The 25,852-nt window shown below is 52.8% G+C and overlaps 9 protein-coding genes across 9 annotated transcripts; 7 read left to right on the top strand and 2 right to left on the bottom strand.

The window, feature by feature from the left end:
- Positions 1-517: 517 nt before the first annotated feature.
- M436DRAFT_49057 (putative alternative oxidase) lies at positions 518-1,518 on the bottom strand (the record flags this gene model as incomplete). The annotated part of the gene is made up of 2 exons (XM_013570656.1): positions 518-1,340; positions 1,400-1,518. The coding sequence occupies 2 exons, from the start codon at positions 1,516-1,518 to the stop codon at positions 518-520; spliced, it is 942 nt and encodes a 313-aa protein (XP_013426110.1).
- A 967-nt stretch (positions 1,519-2,485) lies between these two features.
- On the bottom strand, positions 2,486-2,922 carry M436DRAFT_83056 (Acylphosphatase; the record flags this gene model as incomplete). Its single annotated transcript, XM_013570981.1, has 4 exons — positions 2,486-2,629; positions 2,685-2,773; positions 2,826-2,850; positions 2,911-2,922. 4 exons carry the CDS (start codon positions 2,920-2,922, stop codon positions 2,486-2,488), a joined length of 270 nt encoding a protein of 89 aa, XP_013426435.1.
- A 385-nt stretch (positions 2,923-3,307) lies between these two features.
- M436DRAFT_83055 (histone transcription regulator HIRA, WD repeat superfamily) lies at positions 3,308-6,639 on the top strand (the record flags this gene model as incomplete). Its single annotated transcript, XM_013570980.1, has 4 exons — positions 3,308-3,344; positions 3,407-3,481; positions 3,543-6,485; positions 6,536-6,639. The coding sequence occupies 4 exons, from the start codon at positions 3,308-3,310 to the stop codon at positions 6,637-6,639; spliced, it is 3,159 nt and encodes a 1,052-aa protein (XP_013426434.1).
- Positions 6,640-7,778: 1,139 nt separating this feature from the next.
- On the top strand, positions 7,779-9,641 carry M436DRAFT_64939 (sugar transporter-like protein; the record flags this gene model as incomplete). Its single annotated transcript, XM_013570891.1, has 4 exons — positions 7,779-8,279; positions 8,330-8,992; positions 9,045-9,341; positions 9,399-9,641. The coding sequence occupies 4 exons, from the start codon at positions 7,779-7,781 to the stop codon at positions 9,639-9,641; spliced, it is 1,704 nt and encodes a 567-aa protein (XP_013426345.1).
- Positions 9,642-13,124: 3,483 nt separating this feature from the next.
- M436DRAFT_49268 (uncharacterized protein) lies at positions 13,125-13,556 on the top strand (the record flags this gene model as incomplete). The annotated part of the gene is made up of 1 exon (XM_013570710.1): positions 13,125-13,556. A coding segment is annotated over one exon (432 nt), but the record flags the coding sequence as incomplete, so codon positions are not given.
- Positions 13,557-14,596: 1,040 nt separating this feature from the next.
- Positions 14,597-15,329, top strand: M436DRAFT_83052 (GINS complex, Psf1 component; the record flags this gene model as incomplete). Its single annotated transcript, XM_013570979.1, has 3 exons — positions 14,597-14,623; positions 14,677-15,185; positions 15,236-15,329. 3 exons carry the CDS (start codon positions 14,597-14,599, stop codon positions 15,327-15,329), a joined length of 630 nt encoding a protein of 209 aa, XP_013426433.1.
- Positions 15,330-17,057: 1,728 nt separating this feature from the next.
- Positions 17,058-19,550, top strand: M436DRAFT_49015 (uncharacterized protein; the record flags this gene model as incomplete). The annotated part of the gene is made up of 1 exon (XM_013570650.1): positions 17,058-19,550. One exon carries the CDS (start codon positions 17,058-17,060, stop codon positions 19,548-19,550), a length of 2,493 nt encoding a protein of 830 aa, XP_013426104.1.
- Positions 19,551-20,168: 618 nt separating this feature from the next.
- M436DRAFT_49089 (uncharacterized protein) lies at positions 20,169-20,716 on the top strand (the record flags this gene model as incomplete). The annotated part of the gene is made up of 2 exons (XM_013570666.1): positions 20,169-20,479; positions 20,536-20,716. 2 exons carry the CDS (start codon positions 20,169-20,171, stop codon positions 20,714-20,716), a joined length of 492 nt encoding a protein of 163 aa, XP_013426120.1.
- A 2,252-nt stretch (positions 20,717-22,968) lies between these two features.
- Positions 22,969-25,277, top strand: M436DRAFT_64934 (uncharacterized protein; the record flags this gene model as incomplete). The annotated part of the gene is made up of 3 exons (XM_013570890.1): positions 22,969-23,312; positions 23,365-24,113; positions 24,163-25,277. The coding sequence occupies 3 exons, from the start codon at positions 22,969-22,971 to the stop codon at positions 25,275-25,277; spliced, it is 2,208 nt and encodes a 735-aa protein (XP_013426344.1).
- Between the last annotated feature and the right edge of the window lie 575 nt (positions 25,278-25,852).

Here is a 25,852-nt window from a genome sequence, read left to right as displayed (position 1 = left end):
TTCGGAGCCGTCGTCGGTGTCGTTGTCGAGCAAGGCCAGCCTGTCATTGACACTGAAGACGGACGAATATTCGCTCATGCCGGCTGCTTGTTGTCGACGAGTAGGTGGGTAGGTACAGATGAAAGGTACCGGTAGGGGGCGCTCGCTGTCGCTACTGCTGCCTCATGATCCGAATCGCCAAAGTGGCTGTCAAACACCAGAGGAGACCAATGTCTTTCAACCTTGCGATTCTGCACACTTGGATTGTGTGCCAGTTAAGATCTCAAGTATGCGTCATGATATTCTCCAAACAAAGCAGCAGCTATCTACTTGGGTAGCACATCAACAGCGTAATGTGGAGGTGCTCTGACAATGCTCCCGCCCGGATCGCTCATGAAACGCCCCACTCTAATAACCATCTCACTCCCGAACGCCTGTCACCATCGACCTTCTTTACTCAACACCAGACCTGAGATGCGTAACGTCACCTTTTCGTCTTCGCCTTCCTCTTCCGCGCGGCACGTCCTGTTTGGCCCCTCTACATGACCTCGGCCCTCTCCCATCCCGTAGGCTTGGGGTGCTGGAGACCCTTTCCCGGATGAGGAATCGTCTTGTCCTTGTATTCGGACACGAACGGGTTGGGATCTTCCTTCTGATCGAGATTGCCGAGTGTATGATTGACCTCGCGGTGCTTGGACTCATCTGCGCGAATGTACATCAACAAGTCGCGCATCGTGCGGTGGCCCTCGGGCATATGCCAGTACTTGATAGCAATGTCGGGAGCAACAAGCTTCTCCCACTCTGGAAGTCTTCCCGCATCCAAGTCTGCGATCTCGCGTGTGTATGTAAGCACAGCTTCCTCCTCGAGATAGCCGACAAAGCGATGGGCGGTTCGAGGCGAAACGAGGTAGGCGGCGAACATTGCGTTGAAAAAGACTCCTTGAGCAGCCAGAACCATGAACCGCATGAACGGTCCTGGTTCTCCCATCTTGAGGAAGGTCAACAGATGCATCCTCTCGTTGTATGACTCTTCGAGCAGAGTCTCGATCCAGCCGTTGTCTCTCTTCATTCGCCGCATCGAGTGCAGATGTCGTAGCATGCCTGCGACCATTCCTGGCACACCGGCTACAGACTCGAGGAAGATGTTCCGGATCATGTATTTTCTCGCCGTCATGACATGCTTCTGGTTGGCATTTTTGGCGCTCTTTTCTCCACTAGCCACAGCCTTGTCGTGCTTGTAGCCAGTAGCCAGGTCCAGGCCCCATCGCAGTGTGCGGATGGCAGCCAGTGCCGTCCAGTCTGACCATGTCTTGGCTTCTCGATGCGCGATCACGACAGCTTCCATTTGCTCTTTGGTGTATCTAGCCATATCCGGTCAGTCCTCGGTCTCTTGGTGTGTTGGAATCGGTTGTATGCTCACATTGGGTGTGGCCATGCTGCTTCTGTGGTTCTGATGCTGGGAGCATCGGGAGCAGGGAAAAACTGCTTCAAGGTTCGAGAGGGCGTTGTGCTGAACTTTCTTGGTTGCGTGTAGCTCATGATGAGAAATGTGCCTCTCTTCTCTCCGGTGGCTACCGCTGTAGCGCAAGTGCAGACACCCCTAGGCGCTGCCAGAGTCCTCGTTCTGTACATTGTTGCAATTGTGAATCTGAGTGTGGATGTGGATGTGAAGTTCAGAATTCGAAGGTATGGTTGTGTGATGGACTGGTTGTTTGTATACAGTAAGAATGTCTATGGTGGCTGCTGCTATATATATATATATGGACAATCCACGAGCTGGTAAGCACTCTGCATCCGGACAGAGGAATCGCCGTCGGCGGAATGTTTGCTCAGCTGTCAAGGTTTCCTCCGAGCCACCGTTGAACAGCCCGAGTCTGACCGGCAAGGCCAAGTAGAAAGGATTACAGGCGTTGCCCTGTCGAGAATAGCCGGCGACAATAAGTCGGCGTTAGCAACGCGCCCTCGTAGAATGCCGGTCGCGGGGTTTGGGATGCACGAGAAGCATTCGGAAGACCAGCATGTTTCAATGACCATTCTGTCCACGCGACAGAGAAACAACAGTCATACACTGCGGCTTACACTCGGTCGTATTCAAAATGAGTTCTTCTGATGACGGCGATATTGTCTGGGCCGTATACAAATGGAGATGGCTCGGCGAATGTGAGGCGACAAGAGAAGAGAAGCACGTTGGCAACAAGAGTATTCTGCCTGGAGTCATGCACACAACTTTGAACAGATGCATTCGATAGCAGAATACTGTAGCCACAACATTGGCAAAGCGATGTAAAGAGTTTGTTCCATTGCTGTTTCATAATGTCTGTTGACGACCGACTTTGCCTTGACCAAGATGATGCCGTGTTGAGAACATCGTATTATGATCGCAAGAATGGAAAGGCGAGGATGCTTCTGGTCCTCTGCTCTGACCCTCTTGCATGAATGATGACTTTCTTCTGTTGTTCCGTCCGTTCTTCGTTACATTCGTATTGGGATGGCCTTTGCGGAGAAATTACTGAGTGAAATCGCTCTCGCCATCTTTAGTCTTGATATCATCGACATCGAGCTTTGTGACAGTGGCAGCCGAGGGCCCCTTGTTCAAGTGCTGCTTGAATTTGTCCAAAGAGCTGCTGTCACCCTGAGCCTCACCAGTAACCTAAGTATGAAAGTTAGCGTTATCGAGATAGGTAAATGATACGGGCCGAACATACACTTCCATCACTGGCGTTCTGGACGTGACCGGTGATTCCTAGAGACTTTGCTTGCTTGACTGTGAAGCTTCTGAAGTTGACACCCTGGACTATAACAAGGTCAGGATGGGAACGATCGTATGTGTATCCGGGTGTAGGTACCTTCGCCCTCGACCTTGAAGCTGATCTGTGAGGTATATGGTCAGCCCCAATCTTGTAGAAGCATGGAAAGGTAGCAAGTGCGTACACGTTGAGACATTTTGCGTGCAATTGTGCTGAATCTTTGCATCTGCAGAGAATGAGACAAGAGAGGATGTTGGTCTGTATGCAAGAAAAGCAATGGTCAGAGTGGACCAATGGCATCATTTGTAGGATCGACATGCAGAGCTATGGAGCGAGATGGGCAGGGTCACGGCGAGCAGTTGTCGGCGCCAAGCTCCGAATAGACGTTGATGGAGCATGTGAATTGTCGCAAGGACATGCAATAAACAACACGTCCAATTTCAGCGTACGAGAAACAAGCCATCGTTCCCATCTGCGTCGCGTCACCACTCAAACGCAGCTTGTCGCATGAGAGGGAGCGAATACGATCATTCCTTGCAGCGCGCGCCAGGAGGAGCATGCAGCTTCGATAAACAGTCGCAATGCGCTTCACGAAACCGCTCTGGTTGACCCACGGAGGTTGGTCGCTTTTGCTGCATGGCCCAAAGCCTGGAGACGTAGCTAACAAGACGAATCGACAGGTGACAAGAAGGACTTTGAAGTATACAGCTGCCACGTCTCGCCGGATGGCAGCCGCCTGGTAACAGCAGGAGGAGGTGCGCCTTGTCTGGCCAACATTTGAACAAGCGCAGACATGCTAAGACGGACACTGTACAGATGGACATGTGCGCATCTGGTCGACGGACGCGATCCGCAATGGCGCCAGCGCAGACTACACCAAGCCCAAACAGCTGGCCGCTATGAGCTACCACTCGGGCACCATCCACTCTGTGCGCTTTTCTGGCAACGGCAAATATCTGGCCTCGGGCGCCGACGACAAGATTGTCTGCATCTACAACCTCGACCCCAACCCTCCCGCCCACACCACCTTCGGCTCCAACGAGACTCCCCCCGTCGAGAATTGGCGCATCTTCCGCCGTCTGATCGGCCACGACAACGATGTCCAGGATCTTGGCTGGTCTGCCGATTCTTCCATCCTTGTCTCGGTCGGTCTCGACTCCAAGGTCGTTGTCTGGTCTGGTCATACTTTTGAGAAGCTCAAGACCTTGTCACAACACCAGAGCCACGTCAAAGGTATCACATTCGATCCTGCAAACAAATACTTTGCTACCGCTAGCGACGACCGCACCATACGCATCTTCCGCTTTACTTCACCCCCTCCCAACGCTACAACCTACGACCAAGTCAACAACTTCGTCCTCGAAGCCACCGTCTCGGTCCCCTTCACCACCTCCCCCCTTACCACATACTTCCGCAGGTGTTCCTGGTCCCCTGATGGTGCTCACATAGCTGCTGCCAACGCCGTCAATGGTCCTGTAAGCTCGGTCGCAATCGTCACTAGAGGCAGCTGGGAGAGCGAGGTCAACTTGATAGGCCATGAAGGTCCTGTCGAAGTGTGTGCTTTTTCTCCGCGCCTTTTCTGTCCCGAGCCGCCGCCGCCAGCTAGCGACATCACTGCCCAGGAAAACTTTGCTGCTGGTGCTGTCACCGTCGTCGCGTGCGCTGGCCAGGATAAGACTCTCAGCGTCTGGAACACCAATTCTCCTCGACCTTTTGTCGTCACACAGGAGCTTGCCGCCAAGCCCATCTCGGATCTTGCCTGGTCCCCTGATGGCGAGACTATCTACTTTACCAGTCTGGATGGAACCATTGCTTGCTGCGTCTTTGCTGCCGGAGAATTGGGCTACCCAGCACCAGTCGTGAACAACGACAAGGCCCTGGCACGCTTTGGTGCTGGCAGAAGAGTCGGCGTTGTCGAAGGCCCGGATGCCTTGAGGCTTGAAGAGAACAGCAAGGCCGGCGAACTGAAGGGTGTCCAAGGTCGCATGGGTGAACTGATGGGCGATGGCACAGTTGCTGTCCCTTCGTTGAATGGTTCCTCAGACAAGCCTGCCCCGTCTTCGTCCAATGGCACCACCAAAGAAACAATACCAAACGGCGGCACAGAGGCTACTGAGCCCAAGGAACCGATGCCTCCTCCAGACCCACAGGTCGCCAAGATTGATAAGCTCAAGCAGCGTGTGACCATTACGAAAGATGGCAAGAAACGCATAGCCCCCCTGCTAGTGTCTTCGTCTTCGGGCGTCGGGGAGTCTTCGCTGCCAAAGCCGCAACTAATGTCCAGTGTTTCGCAAGCCAGTCGCAACGACGCTCCTCAAACAACATTGGACTTGTCGAAACCATTCGACGGTCTGCCAAGAGGTGGTCTTGCTTCTTTGTTGCTTGGTAATAAGAGAAAATTCGCCGAAATCGAAGGGGACGATGATCGTCGTGCCGAAAAGCGCATCGCGTCTATCCAGCAGACTGGAGCCACGCCTGTGGTCATCAACACTGCTGCTGGACTCATTCCACCAAGCTCCACTGGTAAAAGTACGACCGAGACCGCTGAACCACTAAGACCTGCCATTGTCAATCCTAGCTTAACTACAAGCCAGGTCAGACTCGCAGTGCCCTTGGTTCGAGCGATCATAGTCCGTCCTCTGGATACAAATAGCCACCAGGAGAACGAAGGTCAACCAATGGACACTGGTGATGATTCATCAATGGTATTTGAGGCGCGTAATGCTTCTGGTCCTGCACGTACAGGTAGAGTCCAGGATCGTGACCCCACGCGCCTCACAGTCTCTCGACGAGGTCAATCTATATGGCAAGATTATTTGCCGCGAGCCGTCTTGCTTGTTACAGGAAACCATCATTTCTGGGCCGCTGCCTGTGAAGACGGATCAGTTCATATTTGGACACCAGCAGGTCGTAGGCTGCTCAACGCTCTTGTCCTTGATGCCCAACCCGTAATCATGGATTGTCGAGGCTGGTGGCTCTTGTGCGTGAATGCGGTAGGTATGTGCTATGTCTGGAACATCAAGACCCTGTCAGCCCCGCACCCACCGGTGTCTCTCGCCCCTGTACTCGATATCGCTGCCACGGCACAGCAAGGCCACACTACGAATGGACCAGCTGTCATGTTTGCTCGCCTCAACTCACAAGGACGTATCATAGTAGGTTTGTCCAACGGAGACGGGTTCAGCTACTCGCAGGCCATGTACATCTGGCAACGTCTCTCAGAGCCATGGTGGGCAGTGGGCAGCCAGTATTGGAACACAGCCGACACATCCATATCTACTGTGCAACCTACTACCAAAGGCGTCAACGGTACTTCCAACAGTGACGATGATCTGAAGCCGGAGAACTTGTCTGCTGGCATCATACCGTTACTCGAACGCAATACCACGACTCAATCTTTGCTGCGTGGTCGGGCTTACTTCCTGCAGAGATTGGTCAAAACGCTACTTGTGGCTGAAGGATACGAAGGATTTGAAAGTGCTGTGAGTGTTGCACATCTCGAGAACCGCGTTGCAGCAGCCATGACCTTGGGTGCACGCGAAGAGTTTCATCTGTATCTCCTCATGTACGCAAAGCGCATCGGCGCCGAGGGCTCAAAGGCCAAGGTCGAAGAGCTGTTGCGCTCGCTCATGGGCAGTGTGTTTGAGGATGAAGAGGAGAAGTCAGACGAAGACAAGGGACAAGGCTGGATGGCCGAGGAAGGAGATCTTGTCGGGTGGCCTCGAGAGGAGTTGCTCAAGGAGGTTGTTCTCATACTAGGTAAGTTGACGTTTCTTCTTCTCGCTGGCGTTGCTGACATCAGGCTCCAGGCAAGCACCGTGACCTCCAGCGCATCACCGTTCCCTATGCTCGCCTTCTGGGTGTTCTCGAGGGAGCAAGCGATAGCTTGGCCTCTTCAGCTATGGAAATCTGAGGACGAGCGTTGCATCTTCCACTACCGAGTTCGTCAACTGCGATTTCAATGCCTTGGCCTTGACCTTACAGAAGCACACGCAAGTTTAGACGGCGATAAAAGCGGTAAATAGTCCGTCCGTCCGTCATGCACATGCGGGTTGGCGTCAACGGGCAAAAGGCTTGGGTGACAGGATTCTTGCTCACTGTTCCCACTTCTGCCTGAGTGTCAAATGCTCCATGCCGAGGGCTGGCTGAAATATGTACCTCCGTCACAAAGTCATAATAACCCTTCTCTCGCGGTAACATGTAGAGATGAGCCAAGCCACCACAATGCACAGTACTTCGCATGGAAAGGCGAGATCCGTGATTATCTCTTGTGCTTTCACGACTAGATTTCTAGCTCAGATATGATTGTGAACGAGTAGTCATAGCTGCATTCAGGCGTTCTCCAGCTCAAGGTGAGGATCAGCACGTCCGGTGCTCGGTCATGGCCGAAGACACTAGTCAATAGCGTGCCGTCTAAATAGCTAGAGAGGGTTGCATCGTGCCGAGAAGTGGATTGAGAGATCTACAAGATAGATAGAGTTCAGCAGACGCGGCCAATCAGCGTCGAGTTCACTGCGGTCCCCGCATCAAGAATCGCCCGAGCACGATCTGATCAATAATATCAACGTCATAAGCATGAGCTTTTCAGCTTCCATTCCAGAAGTTTGCAGCAGCAACAGCGTGTGATTTTGGTTGCAGAGCGTACACGGTGGTAGGCAAAGAGATGGCAGTATGGCAGAGTGGCATTGGCAGGGTTGTGAGAGGATCGAGCGACTGTCAGGTCGATGTCAAGCAAGGTCGTCGTATTGGGACCGCTACTGGATAGCGGCATGTGCAGAAGCAGTAAACGCTCTTGGGTATCCGCTTGCGGGAAGTGGAATGACATGGCAAGAAATTTTCGAAGTGGCGTAGCAATCCTACGGTCGACGGTCGAGTGATAAGAAGGAGTGGCGGTCGCTCCTTCCTGCACATTGGACTTGGATATCACTCGGGCGATTGGACCTGCCTTATCTTGCGACAAGACCTATCTGCTATTTCGCGACACAGCTGATCGACTCGCATCGACGAAGCAACCAAGATACAGCAGTGTCGAGCGACACGAGCAGCAGCACCATGGACTTCTTCAAGCACCCGAAGAAGAGTGTCGACACGCACACGCAAGATGACAAGAGCCTCGGCCACATGTCGTCTAACCAGGCCGAAGCAGAAGTAGGCCAGGCTACAGTCGCCGTTGCGCCAGAAGCAGCACTCTCGTTTGGAAACATTCTCAAAGGCCAGTCCGCACACTCTCTCACGCCATTCGAGAAGAAGGCCGCTCTTATCAATGCCGAGCTCGACAAGTTCGGCATGGGCAGGTACCAATGGTGCATCTGGTTCCTGTGCGGCTTTGGCTACTTCTTGGATCTGGCTTGGTCGCAAGGCGTGGGTCTGATTGCTTCGGCCATTTATCAGGAGATGGGCGTGTCTGATCCCAGGAAAGGCGACATTTTTGCCTGTGCCAACGCTGGTCTGGCCATTGGTGCTTTCACGTTCGGTATTCTGGTCGATGTGATTGGCCGTCGTTGGGCCTTCAATCTCACCTGTCTGATCACTTCAATCTTTGGTCTGATCTTGGTATCTCTCTCTCACCACTCGCAGTGCTGCAGAAGCTTACCTTTACCTAGGCTGCTCCCAAGAACAACTACGGTGCCATTTGCGCCATCTACTTCCTTGCCTCGCTAGGTCTCGGCGGCAACATCCCCATTGACGCAACCATCGCCCTCGAGTTTCTTCCCCAGAAACGTCGCTTCCTTGTCGCTCTTCTCTCACTGTGGCAGCCCATTGGTGTCGTCGTTGCCTCGGCCATCACATATGGAACTGCCGCAAGACCAAAGTGGCGTTGTGATGCAAACCTCCCCGCCTGTAGCACTGGTGAAAGACCCTGTTGCACCGCCGACAGCAACATGGGCTGGAGATACACGCTCATTATTCTCGGAGGCACCACCTTGGTCGTCTTCTTCTTGCGTTACTTCGTCTTCACTTTCCAGGAGTCTCCCAAGTTCCTCGTCAGTAGGGGAAGAGAGGAAGAGGCCATTGAGGTCCTGCACAAGATTGCCAAGTTCAACAGGGCTCCCCCTCCCGTTCTGACCGTAGCCCATCTTGCTGCTGTTGACGAAGCCTCATCCTTGTCTACTGATGAGCTCGAAGTCTCTGGTCAACCTCTCAGCACCATCGACACCCTCAAGCGCGTCCTTCGCAACACTGCCAACAGCTTCAAACACCTCAAGGCTCTTTTCACCAACAAGCTACAGGTTTTCATCTTTGTTCTCTTGGCCATCGCCTACATGGTGAGTACACATGACCACATCCACCGGAATCTTGCTAACTCGCTTTCCTTAGGGTGATTACTGGTCTTTCAATCTTGCCAGTCAATTCTTGCCCTTGATTCTCCTCCGAAACGAAGTCACCGCATCTGGCTCGGTCACAGAAACTTATTTGCACTACATCTACATCTACACCCCTGGCATCCTCGGCGCCGTCATTGCTATGGCGTCCGTGCAGTTGCCTCTTGTGGGCAGAAAATGGTCCCTGGTCTTCTCTGCTCTCTGTCAGGGTATCGCCATGGCCATGTACACTCAAGTCAACAACACAGCTGCTTATGTCGGCCTCAATGCTTTCGAGTATATCATGCAGACTGTGAGTTACATTCCAGCCGTTTCAATCTCGAATCACGAGCTAATTTTTTGCCAACAGTACTTCAACGCCGTCCTCTACGCTTCTGCTCCTGAGCTGTTCGATACTGCCTACCGTGGCAGCGCCAGCGGTATGCTGTCTTGTTTGGGCCGCATTGCTGGTATTGTTGCTCCTTTCGCTGGAGCAAATCTACTCGCTGCAAACAGCTCCGGTATTCTCTGGCTTGGCGCTGGCGGTATCTGGCTCTCTGCAATCACCATGGTCTTCCTGCCTGTCGAGATGAGGGATCGCCAGATGTTCTAGGCGCAACCTATTCGTCTGGATCTTGACGGAGTCATATCCATATTTATTCTGACGTGTGTCCGAGGCTACAGCCTGGCTTTCGTACCTTGTTTTACTTCTATTTACATAATACCCCTACAATCAAAGCTCATCGCATCTGTTTCCTCTGTTTACCTCCCCAACGATGGCACCGTGCTGAATGTATATATCCATGTTCGATTGTCATCTACATCGGAGCATGGCTTTCAAGTTGATCAACAGTACCGTGGTCGTTCAGTATAGCATGTGTCTGTTGTAATGGTGCATGCGAACGTCCGATCTATCAGACGATAAAAAGAAAGACCGAGTTGACAGGAAGTTAGTGTGGTGTTCTATTTTATCAGCTTCCAGAATCACGACTTCCTGCTTGCGCGAATCCATCTGCCTTTTGATGACTCTGGAGCAACTCAAGAACCTTGCTGGCCATCACTGCAATCATCACAAAGTCATTCCTGAATACATACCAAGATCGAAGTAAGGTGTGACTTTCTCTATCGAGTATCAGGGTCATACCCTCAGCCAACCCATGTTCGCATTCCAAACTGTCTGCACTGTTCCTTGACATCGATGCTTGCGGGGATGACTATAGTAGCAAGCATGTTTTCACTCTATACGTCCGTGATGGAAAGCAGTCTAAATTTTCTTTTCCATGGTGTGGGCATGGTCGATCATCAACGAGGACACAACCAGCAGCTGCGTTACAAGAAGATACCCTTCGAATCGTTCTTTCCTCGATAACGTTTTGATCCTGCTTGGACTTTGTCAATGACCCAAACTGATCAGCGGCACAACAGGCGTCGACACGGACCGGTGAGGAGATGGTCCACCTCACCTGCACGAGGAAAGCGGTCGATTACCAAACACAAGACATACAACTGTCTCTGAACAATCTGTTCCATTGGAGATGCTGAGAATCAAGACTCAATATAAGCAAATCCAGTCAACATCCAGAATCCCTCATTTCGGGATCAAACCTCTAAATAGGTGGAACAAACCTCGTGTTTACACTTCTAGCAACATGCGACTACGTGAAGAAGTCTTCGGTGTAAAAAAGGAGGACCTGTAGACCATGGGAGACGGGCGACATGGTGCCTTGCACAAGACCGTCTGCGCTCGTGCTCCCCACCCGGGTAGCTGCAGCCAACCTCGGATCAGGGAACTGGGGAGGTGTGGTTACACAAACGACAACACTCGCGAAAGGACTAGACTGGCCTAGTGTACATTCCTCTGAGACCACGTCTTGTCCGTCTCGATGCGAAAGATCAGTCAGACGGGCATCATGTCTACCGTTTGCAGTAGCTTGATATTTGCCTGGTTGTTAGTTCGGAGGGGGTGAAGCATCTCGAGAGGGTAGCTCTTGCAGTGCCTTACGGCCGAGGGATGAGGGGGTTGTGTGCTAGCCAACTGCTGCTTTAAGTAGACCATCCAAACAGAAGCCCAAGGACCGCAGTGGTGGGTTGGATGCCTGCGTGTGTTGGGACGTGCATGCACGCATGCATACATGCCTTGCCTCAGATCAACACAGTCACGAGAATCAGGACCAAACAATGTATCTCCCCAAGCCCTATGCATGTGCGGACCGCCCTGCCGCTGGCCGGGTGACCATAATTACCAGAGCCACATGTGGTGTCCATCTTGGCTATGCGGCGTCATGACGCCTAGTTTGACTGGAAGACAGAGTGATGGTCAAGAAGTGTTGACCTCGCTTCAACTTCAGTCTGAGATTTGAAAAGTGTGTTTCCGGTCTTGTTTTCGTGCCCGTTGGTGTCCTGTCGCGGTTAGAGTCGCATAACCGACTGCTTGAAGAATGTTGATGGTGCTGGCCGGGTCCGGCGGTCCCCATCGAGCAAGACTGTGATTGGGCAGTGACCCAACAGGTACCCAAGGTAAACAGCACATGCAGTCTGAAGTGGAATTGCTCGTAGGGCGGGCGGAGTTTAGCACGCTATGCTTCCTCTTGTTCAATGATGCAGGTCATCGTGTCTTTCTGCAAACCAGTGGGTCCTGCAGATCTGAGGCTTGCGAACTGTACCGATGCAATGGGTCAGTTGTCGGAAAGACAGCCAATCCCACAGTCAAGGTAGTGGCGTCGCCAGCTGCAATCAAAGTTAGGAGCGTCGTTGTCTGAAACGAGGGTTTGCCTAGGCAATCCATCTTGCTGGTAAAAGACATGGTTCATCTCCAATACTATCGCAACCTCAAGTGAGCTCTGTATGAAGACAGTAGCCCGAGTAGATTTTCGAAAGCAGCAGAGCAGATCCAATAGGAGGCAGACTTGTCCCAGAACGGGCGGACAAGGAGAGCGTCAGAGGGGTCCAGGCTTCAACTCCCTATACGGATGCGGTGATGCTTGTCCGGCTTCAGTAGTTGGCCATTTGCAGAACGACAAGTTTGCAATCGGCACTTGCTCATCTTCAAGGGCAGAGCCTGTACAAATACCTTTGACGAATCGACAAAGAACCTGGTAACCTCCTGATCGTCTTTCTGCTTGTTTCGTTCTTTCCTTTGGAGAATCTACCGACTTGCGGGACCCTTGCCAGGTTGTAAGGACTTTGTCTAACACAAAAAACATCAAAGATCATCTGCGTCGAGACACAAGCAAATCGATAGCTCAAAGCCATAGCTTGTCACTCCACAACAGCCACAATCCCAGCCATCGACCAAAATATCGCGACTTAGGAAGCGCGATCGCAGAAAGAGACAAGGTTTGTTGCATCTGTCTTTGACCCACGCACGTGGTTGACGTGGACGAATACAACCTTGTTCCGTTCTTCTGACAGCACAAGAGCTTTGCTTACCAAGTCATAGCTTGCAGGTGTTTGGCCAAGAAGACGCATACTATCTTGCTTTTGTGCTCCAAAGTGAGACTAACTCGGAGCCCCTTCGACCTTTATCCGAGACCGCTTGGTGCGAGGCTGGTGACTTAGCCTGTAGCCGATCAAGATCAAATCCAGCAACTCTCAGAGGCGACACCATCTCTCTGCTGCCATTTGCTTTATCCCTTGTCACAAAATAGTCGTTTCAACACACTGAACAAAGCCGACATCTGGTGCATCCAAAAGGCCGAGCAAACGTCTGAAACAGCAAAAGCAACACTCCGTCCTGCTCCAATCCGACAGCCATAGTGCAAATCGCAATGTCATCCAACCAATTCACTCAGTCAGGCCATTATGGCTCGTCCTTAGACAACCATCATGAGCTGTCCCACATTGAACGTTACAACGAGGGACAGGCCTATGAGAATTTTGCCTTCGTGAGTATCCTTTCGGGCATTTACAAGGACACACTGACCATGACAAGGACAACACAGGCTGGCCAGACGGCAGCAATCTGGGCCCGTACGTCGACGACAGCTACGATTACCAGAATGTCGGCCTCAGCGCTCCAGCCTCTCGTCCCACGACTGGAAGCGATGATAGCAGAAAGACGCGAAGCGGGCGAGTGACCAAGTCCATGGACTCGCCAATGAGTTCCTCACGGTCTACACCCACGACCAGCATATCTCAAATTGCTGGAGTGAGAAAGAACAGAGCCAAGAAGGCGCCTGAACCAGACGTCATACTCCAAGCACCATTGAGCGTCTTGACCAAAGACTCGGAGACACCTTTGAGAGACATGGAGGCCTGGGTCAACAGATCGGTGGAAAACAGGCGTGCCGAGGTGACCAAAGCCAACAAGATCGCAAGGCCGATGAACAGGTTCATGCTATACCGATCCGCTTACGCCGAGCGCACCAAAAAATGGTGTGATCAGAACAACCACCAGATTGTGTCAAAGGTTACTGGTCAAAGCTGGAAAAAGCTAGAGCCGAAGGAAATCAAGGACTACTACGACCGGTTGGCGACGATTGAGAGAGAGAACCACCAGCGGGCATTTCCAGAGTACAAGTTTGCACCCGCGAAGGCTACACCCAAGAGGAACATGAAGTTTCCGAAGCGTATCCTGGATTATCCCGAGAGCGTGTACAGTTCCGAAGGCGAGCCCGATGGCGAGTATCGTCCAGGACGGCAGAGCAGACAAGCAAAACAGCCTCCAAGAATGACGGATCCATATGCAGCCAACTACTCGCACGGAGATGTCAAGTATCAGCAGTTTACGGATGGCGGAAGAAGCACTGCGTCATACCAGCCATATGCTGCCAGCCAAGCACAGATGTACTACAACCAACCGTATTCTTATGCAGTGTCAAACGGTCATGGCCAGTACGCAATCTACCAACAAGGAAGCGGAGGACAACAGATGCACGACAATCGCATGGTTCTGAACGGCACGCCAGCATCGATTGGATCCAGTGGAGCATTGGTGTCATTACCCGGCGGACAGCACCACGAGTTGTTGCAGTCCAGGGGAGCGACACCGGTTTCGTCGTACCAAGCACCTCAGCACGGCGGCAACTTCATGGGCCACGACGAGCTGCTGCTACATCCCGACCACACATCGTACAATCTCGGACTCGAGACAGCAAGCTATCAGGATGCCATGAACGGCGGATTCGAGATGGGTGGTGGGCAGGTGGCTACTGAGGAAACAGCAGAGGAAGAGTTTCTTGTGGATCCGCAATTGGGAGGGATGCTAGACAATTCACCATATCAGCAGTTCCTCGAGCAATAGAAGCGTGACCGCAGGGTCTTGCATGGATGGAGTTCTTGGGTTGATATAGGAGGAGAATTGGATATGCGGCGGAGGGGCATAATGAAGTCTGTATTTGGATGAGAGCTAGCGTCAATAAAAGTCACGTCGACCGATCAAGCGTTCCGTGTGTTTTTGATGGTGAGTGAGAGAGGCAAAGAATGTTGTTAAGTGGACTCGAGCTCTGGAGAAAGAGCAACGCGCCGACGACTCGGCAAGTGGGCCGTCACCCGTCACCCGTCACGGCGCTAATCCGTCGCGTCCTCTTGGACCGCCCAGGCAGACAAATCCACTCTCTCACCACAACAATGTATGGAGACGTCGGCAACAAACTGGTACACTTTGTTCGTGCCCTTTTTGATCCCAACTGACTGACGTTTGAGTCTAGGTGCAACATGCAAAGCGGACCCAGGCACTCCCCCAGCTGCCAGCCTACCAGACCGAGCTCGTCCGCACCGTAGTACGCGAAGTCCGCGAACTCAACCGAGAAGTCAACTCTCTGCTCGAGCCCTTTGGTTCTTCTTTCAACCCCTCCCAAGACCCCGCTACAGCATGCGCTCTCCTTGTCAACCACCTGAGCATGCGTCGCAACAAACGTTGTCTCCTGGCCTACCACCGCGTGCGCACCGACAAGCTAGAAGACATGTGCTGGAAAGGCATTGATATCCTCGGAAACGACCAGACGTCCGCCGAACCCCAAGCCATGAATGTCCAAGACAGCAAGAGCAGCCTCAGTCCCGAAGAAGAGGAATACGTCCGTCTGTACAGCGATCTCTTGGCCGCTTACAAGGGTCAATGGACCGACATTGATTTGACCGGGAGCCTGGATCCACCTACCGATCTCTTCATTGATGTCCGCGTCCTGAAAGATGCTGGCGAAATCCAAACAGAATACGGGTAAGTTGGTCGGAATTGCTCGAGTGCACTCTACTCACACATATCACCAGGGCCATCAACCTCACCAAGAACAGTCAATTCTATGTCCGTCAGGGAGACGTCGAGCGTTTGATCCAGCAGGGCTATTTGCAGAAACTCAGCTGAACCTCGAGGCTGTTCAGCAAGCCAGCATCCAAGACCGTACCACCAATACATGGCTTGTCGCAGCCTTCTTCGACTCGAGACGAGTCTGGTCAGCAAAGATGACGGGACCGAGAACAGCGAACAAGGCGATGGCTGTGGCCATACTGCACAAGAGAATGTGTGCAGACAAGTCAGTGCCGGCCATGTCATTGACAAGGTCGACCCACGCGCGAAGTTAGCGGATCGGATGGCCGGCTGGCACGAATCAGGACTGTGGGGGAGGTTCGCGACCACTTGACGTGGTGGTTCGCGGATCGCCGTCACGACAAAAACGCCAGAGATGACGTCGATCTGAACATGGCTGCCAAGTGGAAAGTGTTCTGCGGGGGCGTATCTCTTGATTGAGAATAAGAGATGGTCTACATATGGACACGACAGAGGCTGGACGAGAAGAGGCCGTGTCTTGTGTTTGCAGAGAAGAGTACGGCGCAACTTGGCAGGGATGGTTCATTGAGGTCTAGGTAGGTTTTAGTTTTGGCAAAAGTGGAGCAGGGATTTCGACGCGAGGCCAGCCAGACGTTTTTTTTTTGGAGGACGTGTGTTCGCGGGTGGATGCGGCGTGCAGCGCAGCAGCTGTTATCTCGCAACTAATTGAATCCTGTCACTGTTGATACTAGTATAGTGTCTGCTTTTTCGCACTCCCCACTGGCCTCAACCTGATGCAGACTTGAAATAGCAGCAATTGGCTCTCTGGGCCAGCGTACCTCCTGTTGTCTAGTCAGCCCACGTCTCTTTGCACTTGCCGGGGCCAATCCCTCTACTAGCCGCAGCATCCGCCAAACCAGCCAGCATTGCCAACTCGCCGACTCTTGGTCGCACCATGTCGCGACTGTTCAAGCGTGGCCGCACGCCATCCGATGCCTCGTCTCACCAGCAGCGCCTGCCCTTTGCCAATGACGAGCTGCAACACCAGGATGACGACTCGGAGGCTCAAGATAGCCGTCCGCGCTCGTCCACTCACAGAGCAAGAGCTCGCTCAATCACTTCCATCTCGGCTCTGCCATCCTCGTACAAGACTCCCAGCAGGTCCTACATCCACCATGCTGCTCACGGCTTCCAGGGTACGATCCAGTCCATGCCAATCCCTGCTGCGAGTCCCAACTAATGCGCCAACCACCAGAACCACTCCACTATTCTTCGTCCGGCGTGCGCGAGCAGACGGCCGAACTCTCGTCCTCATTTCTAGGCGACTCGGATGCTCAACCTCCGAACCGCCAATCGCAGGACTCGACCGCCCATCGTAGAAGCTTCGACTCGGCCTCATCTCCCAGACAGTCGCTCGAACTGGCCCACCACAGGAAGAGCGTCGATTCAGAAAGGTCTTTGGGCGATGACGAAAGGTTTCAGAAGGGACAGACACGGCCAGAGGTCATCCAGGAGCAGTCAGAGCCCGTCTCGCCCGAAGTTTCAACATCCAACCTGCCCAATATGCTGTGGCAGCAGAACGATAGCCAGTTACGCCCGCGTCCACGTCCTTACAGCGATGTGCCGAGCCTGGTTGTCAGTGAAGCTGGCCAAGATGACGCCAATGAAGAGACTCCCCTCTTCGGCAGACGGTCGTCAAGACGAGCGTCGGCCTACAAGACCCTGGACGGCACTCAAGACGACGACGAGGATGAGCCTGACATCGAGAGCCAACGACTACCCCGAGTCAAGTCGTGGCAGAAGCTGCAACATGCCTATCCCTCTATGCGAAAAGTCGCCGCCGATGGTTACCGCGTTGCAACCAATCCCAAGGAGTGGGACATGCAACAGGTCTTCAAGACAGTCGTTGTCAAGCCCGCCCTGGTCATGCCCTCTGTCTTCCTCGGTGTCCTTTTGAATCTCCTGGATGCTCTGTCCTACGGAATCATTCTTTTCCCTCTCGGCGAGGAAGTCTTTTCCAGCATGGGTGCTGATGGTGTATCAATGTTCTACGTGAGTTGCATCACTGCTCAATTGACCTACTCCAGCGGAAGCATCTTCAGTGGAGGTGTCGGCTCCGAGATGATCGAGGTTGTGCCTTTCTTCCACAAGATGACCTACATGATCATGGCCCACATGGGCACCAGCAACCCTGATGCTTTGAGAGCCACTGTCATCACTTCTTATGCTATGAGTTCTATCCTCACTGGTCTTGTCTTCCTCGGTCTTGGTGCTGCCAAACTGGGTACGCTTGTCAACTTCTTCCCTCACAGCATTCTTACTGGTTGTATTGGAGGTGTGGGTATCTTCTTGTTCGTCACTGGCATCGAAGTCTCGGCACGATTGGATGGCAACCTCGAATTCACTTCTGCTGTTCTTCACAAGCTCTTCCAAGCAGATACCATTGTGCTCTGGCTACCTCCTCTTTTCCTGGCGATTCTCTTGTTGACCGTCAAACATTACTATGATCGCCCATGGCTTGTCCCTGCATACTATATTGCTATCACCGCCATCTTCTACATTGTCGTCGCTGCAGTCCCCGACCTTGGTATGGATAAGCTGCGTCGCAAAGGCTGGGTCTTTGACGCCCCCCAAGCTGGTTTGCCATTTTATAACTTTTACAGCCATTACAAGTTCCATCTCGTCGATTGGAATGCCATCTGGATAACTGTGCCTACTCAATTCGCCCTCACCTTCTTCGGCATCTTGCACGTTCCTATCAACGTCCCCAACCTGGCCATAGTCGTACAAGAGGACAATGTCAGCGTCAACAGAGAACTGATCATGCACGGCATCTCGAACACTCTGTCTGGCTGCGTTGGTAGCATCCAAAACTACCTGGCCTTCGTTAACAGTGTGCTCTTCATCGAGACTGGAGGCAATAGCCGTCTTGCTGGTTACATGTTGACTCTAGCTACTTTTGGTCTCCTCGTTGCTGGCCCCGTTGTCATAGGCTATGTGCCTGTCATGGTTGTCGGCACCTTGATCTACATGCTTGGCATCGACCTTGCGCAAGAAGCCATCTGGGCTACCTACGGACGATTGCACCGTCTGGAGTATGCTACCATTGTCATCATCTCGTTGGTAATGGGTGCTTATGATTTCGTCGTCGGCATCGCGGTTGGCATTGGGCTTGCTTGTCTGGTCTATGTTGTTCAAACGTCACGCAAGACTGTAATTCGTGCCGAGTTCTCTGGTGCTGTAGCAGAGTCAACTGTACGCCGTCATCCCCGTCAACGTGAATACCTCCACAAAGTTGGTCCTCAAATCCGCGTGGTCAAGCTGGGTGGTTATCTCTTCTTTGGCAGTATCGTCAAGGTCGAGAAGAAGGTTAGAGCTCTGATAGAAGCAGAAGCTTTTGCCGCAGAACCCATCCGCTACCTCATCCTGGACTTTTCTCACGTTGCCGGTATCGACTTCTCGGCAGCAGAAGCCTTCAACCGAATGAACCGAATTCTACACCGCCGCGATGTAACATTAGCTCTGGCGGGAGTAAGTCTTGAAGGCGAGATTGGCAGGAGTCTCCAGATGGTCGGTCTTTTCAAAGATCCTGTCGAGGACTCGACGATCCCACCTCCAAAGGTCTTTGAGGATCTGAATGGTGCGCTCGAAGCCTGCGAGAATGAGATGTTGGTCATTCTGTCCGACAAACAACGCATTGAAGCCCTGAATCAGCAAAAGGAAGCCTCTGCCGAGAACATTGACATCCCCTCAACTTTAGCTGTCCAAACACCTGCATCGGCAGATATGAGCGTAGGATCACCTAGACGTAATTTCCTGCACCAAGCTGCCACGACGACTCTGGAATCCCACCGCGGACCCAACGGTGATAGCAACCGCTGGAAGCACTTCAAGCAACCGCTGCCACTGATTTTGCAATCTTTCCAGGGCCTTACGGCACGCAACGAAGACTTCTGGTTCCGCGCCGTGTCTTACTTCGAACCTCGCACCTACCCCGCAGGTAAAATCCTTTACTCACGTGGTGATAAGCCCGATGGCTTCTACCTTCTTCAGTCGGGCATCCTACGGGCAGAGTATGATCTCGATCAGGGAAGCTATCACGAAAGCATTGTCTCCGGCACGACGTGCGGTGAGCTACCCTTCTTCTCCGAGACGGCACGCACCAGTACCGTTATGGCCGAGATGGATTGCGTGGCATGGCTCTTAACGCTGGAGGCTTGGGAGAGGATGCAAGACAAGGAGCCAGCAGTAGCTCAGGAGATGCTGAAGGTTGGCATGAAGTTGAGTGCCGAAAGGATGAACGCCATCACTTCGTGAGTCTTGCCCACGCTGGCACCGTTCCGAGTTTCTGATTACTGACGCTCTTTTTTGCAGATATGTTCTTATCACGGCCAGTTGATCGCACATTCGTGCCTTTGAGCTGACGATATTATATCTCTGGACTGTTCCTTCTTTTGTGTCTAATAGCATGTCACGGTGGGTGTTTGATCCAGTAAGGAGGAGAAAAGAAGGCCAGGGTGTATTGTCAGTATGCGTATATCGTTTGGAGTTGCAGGTAGATCGAGTCAGGGCGACCTTTGCATTCTTGATGTCTTTGTTCTTTCATCTTGAAGTTACGCGAGCGTGGCGTTTCTTCCCTTCTATCTTTTTTCTTTTGTCTGATGTATAAACAATTCAACTGCAGCACTGTATGAATGATATTTGAAGAATTGATGTTGGATGGTCCTCTTCACTGCCATCCCGTGCAGCTTACCAATACCCTACCATACATACATGCGGGGGCCGCGGCAAACATGGCGGGGATATGGAATACAGAGCCTATTATACTTCGAGTATAACATCACCTCAAGGACACACATCCATCATCTATCTTCTTTCTGAGCTACCATTGATATATCACATTTCGTTATTCTCTCTCACTATTTCTCATCCAAAATGTCACATCTCACCGGCGACCCAAAGCGACACGATCTGTCTTCCTTCAAAGACTCTCTGACCGGCTCCTGTCTCTGCGGCAGCATCACCGTGACAATTCACGACAACGAGCTCTTTACAAAACCACGCGGTCACCTCTGCCACTGCGCAAACTGCCGAAAGGTGTCCGGCTCTGTGGTATCTGCAAACTTGATCATGGAAGAGGAAAAAGTGGACGTTAAAGATAGAGATGGCACACTAAAGGTCTATGAGGACAAAGCTACCAATAGCGGTAACCCAGTATATCGATACTTTTGCGCTGTGGATGGAAAGTGAGTATCGTCTTCGGAAATTGCGTTATAGGAATTGTGGCTGACTTCATTTCCAGTCCGATCATGTCAAAGGTTGATATGTTGCCTGGCAAGGCGATTGTCAAGATGGGTATGATGCCGGTGATTCCAGCGCCTGAGATGGAGAGCTTTGCCGCGCATAAGCATACTTGGTTCAAGAAGCCTGAGGGAATCAAATCGTACAAGATTCTTCGTACGGGAGAGTTGATGGATGAGTAGTTTCTTTGTCGCAGACATCGAGTCTTACTAACAACAACCTGTAAACCACCATATCGATTGCTCAAGACTTGCATTATATGGTTTATAGCTTGGAATGGTAGTCAAATTATAAGAAAGCTCGATATTTAGGTCAGGGTCAGACGATCGACAGCTGTATATACCATCCTAGATTTGCATCCACTTTGAATGCATTGGCACAACACTTCTCAAAGCATTATGAAGTTGTCGTACAGTGAGGAGGGCATCGAACGTGCAGAGGGAAGTACAGAAATGCCGTTGTCGGCTATGTGCGACTCGATAAATATCGGTCGGCCCAATCATTCACCCTTGAAAGAGGTTCACGAACGGTCAACAACGATGCAGTGTCATGTTTCAAACACGGTTACATTGGACATGGCAGACACGTATGCAGATCGGTGGCTCTCTTGTCGTGCGAACGATTATTGGACGGACAGTGGTCGACTGTGATTAAGCATGGAGGTTAGTAAAAACATGTCGGGGGAATTTTGATGGTCGTTGAGGTCGATGGGTTAGGTAAATTTAGCTCTCTTGCTGGGGTGTTGATAGTCTGCAGCCAGGCTTTTCTTTGCCGTAATTGTGTCTCAAGCCACCGAGTCTACGAGTTTTTCTGAAATTTGGTAGAGGGATCACTTCTTTTCCATCTCGATCGCCGCTGGGACTCTGAACGGAGAAAGCAGGAGCAACTTGCGATAGTCGGTGAGAAGGGGTGTATTGGTGTGTTGTGATGTTGCCAAAAGTCTGGTAGGCTAGAAGGTTACGAGCAGGGACGTTTCTTCACCTTCTGACTGTACGGTCACCGCTGTTTTTCTTCCACAAGACTTCTATGACCTAGCCACCTAAGGCCTGCTCAAACTGCCGGGGCTGTCGAGTAGAGCCATGAATGCGCCGCTGGAGAAGTTGGTGGTAAATTAAGCATCTCAAGCCAGGAGGCTTGGCTTCTGGAGGTTGGGATGTTCGGTTTCTCGACCCTGCGGCCGAACCCTGCGTGCGGGTAACACCACCTTGCGGACACCAAGTGGGGCATCTCGAGCTTTGGACCGAAAGCTGAAGATCTGCCATCAAGGGAAATGAACTCGAAATGACGTGTTTCTGTTTGGACCAAGCAACAATCAGAAGACCGAACGGCAGTGTTGGAGCGCTCAAGGACGCGATAGAAGAGAAATGCGGTCGCCGGGAGGTTATGGAAAGCGCCGCAACTGTCCGCTAAAGACGGCGTTTCACAGGTTGGAGCCGCTGCTGCAGGGCAGAGAGTACGGCGGTAGGAAGAAAAAACAGTGATGTGTTTATTGTTTGAGATTCTGCGGCAAGGCGTTAACGCCCTGTCAAACGGAGAGTGGAAGTGCAGAGATGATCGGCCGAGCCAGTCAAGAAGTCGACCGGCGGTATGCGAATCTGACTCGGCCCTGTCACGAGACGAAGTGACACGAGACCAGTCTTCGCGTGTCTGCACATGGAGGGATTGGGACTGGGATTGCGCGTCTGATGCTGCTCGAGGGCTGGGAGCAGGCATCATGTGCACTTGAGAAGCAGGGGGAATGGCTGGGCTCTGTGTTGCGACAGTCGGCAGCTGTAGACGGAGGGCACAAACACACAGTCTATTTGCAGCATGCTGGCAGCGAGGCCGTTGATTCTGTGCCTGGTCGAGGATGCGGCCGAGCGGTTAGCAAGAAGCTGAAACGGGCGCCGCGCGAGTCAATCTATTCGGGATAGACCAAATTCAAAGCAAATCACAGGCACGTCTTGTCGCATTCGCAGATGTTTTTTTTTTGGCCGCCTCTTGCTCAAGGCCTGGCAAATTTCGCCTGTCGCACGCAGCAGAGTCTAGGAAGCTTTGACCCGGGATGCAACCCCTTGGAAGGAGGTAATCTCGTTGCAATCACATGCGGCCATCCTTTTTCTTCTACTGCACCTGCTGTTTAGACCATCTTTTCTCTTCATTCTCTACTCTTGTGCCACTTCTCAGCCTCGTCCTTTCCCTCCAAACAGAGCTTCATTGCTTATCGCTGCAGACCAGCGCTAGCTCGAGCCGGAGACCCCTGATAAGTTGACTCCTTGTCAGCTCTACATCTAATTAATACAAGGTGTGTATCAACATCTTGCCTGCCAGCGATTGTCCGTGTCCGCGTGATCTTGGCTATCACACCACACCACCCAGGGACCTCAAAGCTAACATTCTTCTGTTTCGCTCCTGCCAGCTTTACGACTTCATACTCTTCTCTTCACCATCCGTAATGTCTGACGTCCACAACACCATCGCCGCTCCGGCTGAAGCTCCTGTCGTTGCCGAGCCTGTTGTCATCAAGCCCGAAGAGACCATTGTCGACCCCGTTGAGGAGACCGCAAAGCCCATCGTCGACGAGACTCCTGTGGCAGCTGCATCAGAGCCCATTGCCACCGAGCACGTCGCAACTGAGGCACCTGCTGTCGTCGAGGAGGTCCCCGTCGCCGAGTCTGCCCCTGCAGTCGAGGCTGCTGCTATCGCCGCAGAGGAGACCCCTGCCACCACTACCACCACCGAGGAATCGAAGGCCATCGAGTCTGGTATTCTTGGCTACAAGGCCCCTGGCCTGATCAAGTAAGCAATGTCAGCAAACATCGTCAAACATCACACACTAACCATAGAGCAGGAGCTTGAAGTTCTCCAAGAGAAGCTTCTGGTTGGGTGAGGAGCCCGTTTCAGTCGACAACCTTAGCACCTACCTCCGTGGCGAGAAGCCCGAGACTGGCAATGCTACCGCTGCCTGGTCAAGCCACACCGGCAAGGGCCTTCTCTACTTTGTCAAGCACGCCGACGAGAAGAAGCACCCCCAGGGTGTTTTGAACCTGTCTGAAGCAACTGACCTTGAGAAGGCTACTGGCCACGAGTTCACCTTCAAGATTCACAACCACAAGCACGCCTTCAAGGCCACCAGCGATGCCGAGCGCGATGCCTGGTTCGTCGCCATCGAGATGGCCATGACTGAGGCCAAGGCAAACAAGGACACCGTCACTTCCAGCGAGTCCTACAAGGAGACCCTCGCCGGCCTTGTCAAGTCTCACACTCCTCACACCGGTGCTGGTCGCAAGAGCATGGACGCCTCCAGATCCCGTGGTGCTTCCAGACCTCGTGCCACATCCACCTCGAGCTCGTCTTCGTCTGATGCCGAGGCCGCGGCAAAGAAGGCCAAGAAGAGTCGCTCTGCTTCTCGCAACGGTAAGCGCCACAGCCTCTTCGGTGGCATCATGGGCAAGAAGGCCGAGCACGATGCTGAGAAGGAAGAGAAGAAGGAGGCGAAGGCCGAAGAGAAGGCCGTCGAGGCTGGTCTGCCCGCCACCGAGGCCGTCGAGGAGCCTATTGTTACCGAGACTGTTGCGCCTCTCGAGGCCGAGGCCATTGGTAAGTCGTTTGTGCTCACATGATCCGTTCATGATACTGATTGCTGTAGCTGCCCGTGTCATTGACGCACCCGTCGAGGAGCTCAAGGTTGCCGAGGAGAAGCCCGTCGAGTCCATCGTTGAGCCTACCCACGAGGTCCCTGCCAACGTCGAGGAGGTTCCCGTCGCCAACTCTGCTGCCCTTGTCGAGGCTGCCGCTGTTGCTGCTGAGGAGAAGCCCGTCGAGGTTGCCGCTGCCGAGGAGAAGCCTGTTGTCAACAGTGTCTCATCCAAGCCTATCGAGGAGAAGAAGAAGACCGAAGAGAGACCCAAGACCAACAAGCGTAGCAGCCTGTTCGGCGCTTTCTTCGACAAGGTCCGCAGCCCTACCAGCGAGAAGAAGGAGAGCGAGGTCGCTCCCGTTGTCCCTCCCAAGGAGACCTTTGTCTCTGCCGAGCCTCCCGTGCTCCCCGAGCCCACTACTGAGAACTCCAACCTCGACCCTTCCGCTGTCGAGACCACTCCTATTGTTGCTGAGCCCGTCACCGAGGCCCCCAAGGAGGCCGAGCTTGAGGCCACCAAGGTCGAGACTCCTCTCGCCAGACCCGAGGCTGAGCGCAAGCAGAGCTTCTTCGACAGCTTGGTGAAGAAGGCTAGGTCCAAGAGCCCTGCTCCTGGCACCACCACTGAAGCTCCTGCCGTCCCTCCCAAGGATGACGAGGTCGTCGCCGCTCCCGTTGTCGATGCTCCTGCCGCCACTACCGAGGTCGTTGGTGAGAAGTCTGTCGAGGAGCCCATTGTTCCCACTACCGAGACCAAGATCGAGACTCCCAAGGCTGCCACCCCCAAGGAGAGCCGCCGCAAGTCCTACTTCGGCGGCTTCGGTGGTGCCAAGAAGGAGAAGACTGATGTTGAGAGCCCTCAAGAGGACAAGTCGATGCTCGGCAAGGTCACAGGCCTCTTCCGCACAAAGTCTCAGGCTGCTCGTCCCGTCAAGAAGGAGAACGTCGCCCCTACTGAGCCCGTTCCTGCCATTCCCGCCACCGAGGCTGTCACCGAGCCCACCGTCGTCGACACCCCTGCCGTCGCTGAGCCCAAAGTTGAGGAGTCTGCCGTCGATGCTGCCCTTCCCGTCAGCGAGACCCAACACACTCCCGCCAACACCACCGTGTCCGCCGCTGCGTAGCATGCCTCGAAGGACCATTTGGTGGGCCAGCGATTACGCTGAAGACCCGTCTTCGCCGTTGCGAGTGCGTCGGTCACTGCAACTGGCTTGATGTGTTATTTCTTTTTGACATACAGATACCCCCTCTCATTCTGCTTGTTTTGTTTCAGACATGAGATACCGCGAAGCGTTGGATTTCCCTGGCCACGAAGCGCTCTCATTGCTTAATACCCAGTCGTGCTCGTCACGCTGATCCCTCCTCGAAATGTCGATTTCGTTCGACCAGAAAGGCAGTGTTCGGTGTCGGGCATGATCACTGCATTGGTTTTTGTTTTGTCTTTTCTGCTTTGTCAATTTTTGGTTTCCTGCAAGTTTGTTCATTTATTGGTTCTGCTTTGTTGATCGCGAATACCCGTGATACCCTGTCCACTTCACTTGATAACGAAAAGGGGAGGAAGAGGGAAAGTACCCGGGCAGATCTATGCTCGCTCTGCAACTAATAACCAATCCATAGAAAGTTTGTCTTTTTTCCACACTCAAAATTCTTGTTCCGTCTTTTGTCATGTTTAGATGCCGGGAGTGTCTCATGTTCAGCT

Source organism: Aureobasidium namibiae (genome assembly GCF_000721765.1).
Source record: "Aureobasidium namibiae CBS 147.97 unplaced genomic scaffold scaffold_11, whole genome shotgun sequence".
NCBI classification, from domain to species: Eukaryota; Fungi; Ascomycota; class Dothideomycetes; order Dothideales; family Saccotheciaceae; genus Aureobasidium; species Aureobasidium namibiae.
This window is presented reverse-complemented; position numbering and strand designations above follow the sequence as displayed.